The sequence below is a fragment of the Schistocerca nitens genome, chromosome 1 (genome assembly GCF_023898315.1).
Source record: "Schistocerca nitens isolate TAMUIC-IGC-003100 chromosome 1, iqSchNite1.1, whole genome shotgun sequence".
NCBI lineage: Eukaryota > Metazoa > Arthropoda > Insecta > Orthoptera > Acrididae > Schistocerca > Schistocerca nitens.
Genome location: NC_064614.1, coordinates 1,022,825,090 through 1,022,830,903, shown reverse-complemented (window position 1 = coordinate 1,022,830,903; position 5,814 = coordinate 1,022,825,090). Strand labels below are relative to the sequence as shown.

General features: G+C 38.0%; 1 protein-coding gene across 1 annotated transcript; it reads left to right on the top strand.

Annotated features, from left to right (window-relative positions):
• The first annotated feature begins 2,297 nt into the window (after nt 1-2,297).
• On the top strand, nt 2,298-5,561 carry LOC126196375 (HIG1 domain family member 1A, mitochondrial-like). Its single transcript, XM_049934560.1, has 4 exons — nt 2,298-2,570; nt 2,743-2,774; nt 3,203-3,311; nt 4,195-5,561. The coding sequence occupies exons 2-4, from the start codon at nt 2,763-2,765 to the stop codon at nt 4,389-4,391; spliced, it is 318 nt and encodes a 105-aa protein (XP_049790517.1). The 5' UTR covers nt 2,298-2,570; nt 2,743-2,762; the 3' UTR covers nt 4,392-5,561.
• The last annotated feature ends 253 nt before the right edge of the window (nt 5,562-5,814 follow it).

The window sequence follows — 5,814 nt, the reverse complement described above, 5'->3', positions numbered from 1 at the left end:
ACTTCTACTCCACACGAAAAATTTCGAGTGATAGGTTCCACATGATTGCGAGAGGCCGCAATTTTGATTCATGGAACAGGGCAACAACGAACTTCACTTACTGGCAGCAAGCCACCGGCCTCATCCTTGTCCAACTAATAGTCTGTCTCTTAATGCTACACACCTTATAGTGATTCAGTACCATCCATTCACAGAATGCAGATGCATACGTGTATTTTGCCGACGAGGCCTCAGATTGTAACAATTTTCCAGGATGAGATTTTCACTCTGCAGCGGAGTGTGCGCTGATATGAAACTTCCTGGCAGATTAAAACTGTGTGCCCGACCGAGACTCGAACTCGGGACCGGTCCCGAGTTCGAGTCTCGGTCGGGCACACAGTTTTAATCTGCCAGGAAGTTTGTAACATTTTTGCTTGCCTTCTTCAGTCGCGCTACAGATAGAGTCTGCACGTTGGCATGCTAAGATGTTATGACAATAGAGCATCGTTGGTAGCAGTACAAAAACAAAAGAATGTTAGGGGCAACAAGCGAAGATAGTCAATAGTGTAAGACATAGTAGAAGATTGAATATGTATTTTCTTTTAGTAGACTTTAATGTAGGGAACATCTCCAAATTAATTTTTTACTAGCTGTTTAAATGAAAATTGTGAAAACACAGTTTTCTTATGAATAGATCTCTCGCCAATTTGTGTATCCATCTTTCAGCGATACCAAATCGAAATGCCCTGAGTGAATTGTTTTATGGCCATGTAAATGTGGCTTGCGATGATTTGTTTCGAAAACGAATCGTTCGCTCAAACGTGTGATTGTTCTATTGCTTCTCCATGATTTTAAGCATAACCGCTATGATTTGTATCTGAACGGAACGTATTTGGAATAAGAAGCTTATGTACAGCTGATTATCAAAGTTACAGTTTTGCTGGTTTTCAAAAATGTGCTGAGCATATTATTTTCTGAAAACCAGAGTCGCATAATAATAACAGCTACTGAAATAACTATGATGCGAACAAGAATGTACACAGCGTCCCTTGTAGATGGAAGGGGGTCAGCTTATATCAATTTCAAGGTGAACAGCGAACTAGTTCGAGATTTCACAACAAATAAAACTTACTACTATGGTCAGTATCCGTTGTACGTTCGGGCTTTCTTCACAAAGATACGTCTACCTACGTGTTAGGGCAAGATATATACATGTCATGTTTGGGAGCCAGTTTATTCTACTGCCCACTGGGTACACCGCTGCATGCATGTGTTAAATACAGCAGAATTAGACAAATGGTGCAAGAGAATATTTTTTTGGTGTGAGACATCTGAATACGAGAAACCACAGTCATCTCGTATGGGATTATTTTCTTTGGAAGATGCACATCATTCGTTACTGCGGTATTAAAAAGTCGGAATTGTTTAAAACGCTATTGCTCCTGTGTTATAACATCCTGCAACTGTGTAAGAGGTGCTATTCGGTGAGAGTGAACGCCAGCTTGGATTGATCAATATTTATCAAGCCATAGATCAATAGAAAATAATCCGAATACAGAGTACCGGTATGTGGCTCACAGGAGCTCACGAACACTGAATTCGGCATCATTTTAACACATGCGATTATCAGCGATCTTTCATTGTCACTACTGCGTTTTTTAATTATAATAACTTTGACAAATGAAAGATTTATTAAAACGGCGGAGGTTCGTTAGATCGGTTTAAGTAGGATGAGGTAATTTTGGTAAACCTCAGAAAAACCTAAAAGATAACAATTAGATGTAGGCACATGTGACACTAGCGGTATTTCTGTAAGTTTATAACTGCCTTATGGGAACTGCGAGCCACTATGTCCCTCACAAATAATAATAAACAGCTGGAGGAAAAAAAAAAAAGCCCGTAGTCAGATTAGTAACAGAAGCACCACAGTTAACAATTCTTTCGTCTTAATAATGTAACATTCATATTCATGAAAATCTCGAAGAATCTTACCATCAACATATCACGCTTCTGTCAAGTTGCATATCTTTTAAATGCAGGCGGCAGCAAAGACGAGACACGTTGAAGTTGGTTAAGTGTTAAATTGATTATATTCAGAGTAAATGTTATGAGATATTTATTCGGAACGGAAAATAAATTTTTCGTCTCCTCTGTTATTGCAATGTGCGAAAGTCTCCTTGAGCTCTGAAATCAGCTGATGTGTCCTGACGAGTGAGACAAGCTACGGCAAATTCAGTTGCTGCCTACGTCTGAACCTGCACGTCACGTTGTCCCCCTCCACAGCGTCCGTAGGCGAGAACGCTCATATATATATACTCATGCCGTGTGCGAGACACTAGTCACTCGTTGATCTGCGTGGAAGCCAGTGAGTGCAGAATCGAGGAAACATCGCGACAAGAGTGATACTGTCAGTTGTTGGTCATCTGAGCCAGATTTTGTAATTTCACGTGACAGCTGGGCTGACGAAACGATTCACCGACCTACGTCACTGCTCGAGTCGGTAGTAGTCTTTGGTGTCCTTCAGTAATCTTTGTGCGGGGGTCAGTGTGGCACACGACTGTCGGCAGCGCTAAATTTCTGCAAGGAAAGAGGTAAGTTGTGAGTGATAACGTAACTAGAACAAGGAAAACACAACTATTGTGATAACTGATAATCTTAGCAGTGAAAGTGTTAAGCTCGTGATGTAATAAATTGAAAAGTTTTGAATGTCCGCAATTTCATTTTCGGTATCAGCTGATAATTTTTCTTTCGCCTTTTTAATAGGTCTGTAAGCGGAACTTGGAATGCCTAACAAGGTATATGATATTCATTATCGGTAACATTTAGAACCTAGGCCATTTATTGCTTGGAGATTGTAGGTCACGAGCTAAGTAACTGCTTTGTATGTAGGCCTAATTCTTTTGCACACGCGTTAAATAAAAAAATTAATGCAATAGAAAACCTTTTCAAGAAATTATGATGCTGACTTGCACCTATCTTGCTATGTGCTTTTATGTCGAACTGTATTTACGGCCGGCGATTACTACTTTTATCTTACTGTTTTAATGACAGTACTGTAGCTTCTTGCGCTGGATCTTTTGTAAAATCCCCCAATTAAGCATTCTACTTTGCGAGGTTTCGATTTCAGTAGTTTGCAATCCTTGAGCAACACTTACTTCCAATAGATTACATAAGTAAATAATTTTACTTTGCGGGTTATGCAATAATCACTTTGTTCGCATAGGTTGCGGAATCAGAAGAAATGGCATCGTCTCCGCCAATCCTGTATCGTGACGAATCGCAAACGGATAAACTGTCAAGAAAAATTAAGGAAGCGCCGTTCGTACCTATTGGTAAGTATTTGCACAATGCTAACTTAACAGTTTATGGAAAAAGACTGGCATAAGCTTCTCATCCTCCAAAGAAAGACCGCACCTGCTCTCTTGTCCACTCTCCAAGGCACTGAAGACTGACTGTAACTATTAATCACTGTCTTGCATTATTCTAGACTTGATAATGCAATTTATTCAGTATATTGTTTCATTCATATGTTATTCGTTTGGAGTGATACATTCAGTAGTTGCAGTGTCTGTCACTGTTGTTTGCATACTGTCTGTAAGCAATTATTTTGACAGTGCTCCAGATGAAGCTTCAACAGTTTGTTTAATCATTAGCAAAATACTGGTATGAGCTATAATAGAAAATATGGTATTTAACACCCTGAGGAAACAATTTTTCAGAGAAATGTGAAAGTTGGAACTATTTGTATTGAGGCACACCAGTCACCACATGCTATTTTTGCTGGCTGATGATAGATTGAGGATTTCATTCTTCAGCCCATCCCCTCTCCCCCTCCACCAGTGTTATGTCTTCACTATACAATTTTTAATTGAAAATATATTATGTACCGAGAGCAAGGAAAAGCAATATTGATAAAGTCTGCAGTACTTCATTATTGTTCTAGAGTTACCAGTAAGTTGTGTAGACGAAAGTATGAGGTATGTGTGGATTAACTTCCTCCAACAGTTAGTACTGGCACAAAGGGAGTGAAAATGAAGTGTTTGTCAGCCTGAAGGGAAAGTAATGAACAAGCAAAGAAGTGATCAAAATGTTGCAAGTAAGATCGGTGGCAGCATTCACTTCATCACTGCAGAAGCTTATCCTTTAATTGCTGTTGTCAGTGATGTTGGACATTTTAAACTCTCTGTCTAATGTAAACTCCACAATTTGTTACAGGTCTAGCTGGTCTTGTTGCGGCATGTGCTATTGGTGCTTACAAGTACCGCCATCGTGGACAGATGTCTACATCAGTGTTCCTGATGCAGCTTCGAGTTGCTGCGCAAAGTATGGTTGTTGGTTGCATGACTCTTGGTCTTGGATATCAGATGTACAAAGACTACCTCAGTCCTGACCGAAAGAAACCATCAGAATGAAACTTTGTTTCATATGTATGACAGCTGTATTGTTTTAGTATTTGCAGCTCTGACAACATTTTCAGCTCACCTCAATGAGGTGATTCTGGTAATTTAGTGATTATTGGGAGAAAATGTTGTCCACGAGTGTTGCGAATATTTTTCTTTCCTAGATGCTGCAAATATTTTGCGTATTTATTTCAGCTGTATGAATTGTATCTGATATTAAGTATAGTTCCTGCTTTATGTGAACTGTTGCAATAATTTGTGAGAAGAGGAGATACTCGAGTTGTGAAATTAAATGACAAGACCTGATCTTTTGTGTGTGTGTGTGTGTGTGTGTGTGTGTGTGTGTGTGTGAGAGAGAGAGAGAGACACTCTGTTTGCACTTGCTTTTCTCTAATAGTATACAAAACTAGTTAGATGCAAAGTATATCAGCACAAAGACAGGCTGTCACTTGCACTATTGCAATTATTTGAAATTGTAATTCATGCCATTTTGAATTAATTAAAATCTGTGCCATGTGTACAGGCCAAGTGATCAGAAATAGTGCAGAGTTTTACATTACACTCTATCCTTTAAGCAGATCATTGCTTCAGTGCACTAGAGAAACATGTGATCTAAAAGTTATAAATGTTCAGATTCACAAAGTGTCAGGTGTTAGTGTCTTCAGATGTTTGCAAAATATAAATTGCCAGATATTAGCTTTGATATAAGTTTTAACTTTTTTGTCCTGGTTAGCTGTTCACACGATAAATGTTCAGTATTACATAATAATTACAGTCTTTGTTAAAACTGTGTGATGTTGTGTATGGTAACTGTAATGGTGATGCCAGTTTTTAAATCATGTTATAGGTGTTTGAGAAGTAAGTAATTTTTAAGCTGCATGTTCCAGAAACTTGGAAAAAAAGTCTTTAAACATTAATACGTAATCACTGATTACGTATATTGTGGGAAGCAAGTGTGAGAAAATGGAGTACTCTGTGAAAAAATCTGTATTACATTGTGATAGACATGTTGAGGTACAAACTGCTACTCATATTTGTCAAACATCAATAAATTTAAATTACATCATAATCATAATCATCATGTATGTATTACATATGTATACTTCATCTCTGGAATGGATATTTTGTTTATTTCTAGATAATGATGCTGTTGTGGAATAAAAAAATATTTATTTTATGGAATTTCGTCAGTGATTATTCATCCAACCAAATAATATGCAAGACCAGATCACATAATGATGGACAAATTGTCAGATGGAGATCTTGATCATAAATCATGCTCAAGCACACATTTTTAATCACAAAAAAGTTAACAATATGTAAAGTAAAACACACACACACACCAAGGTTTAGGTTACATTGGAATGTAAGTCATATGAATGCTGCAAAAGAAACCATTTTAAACAAAGGTGTGAGGAACAATCTAGTTTGTAGC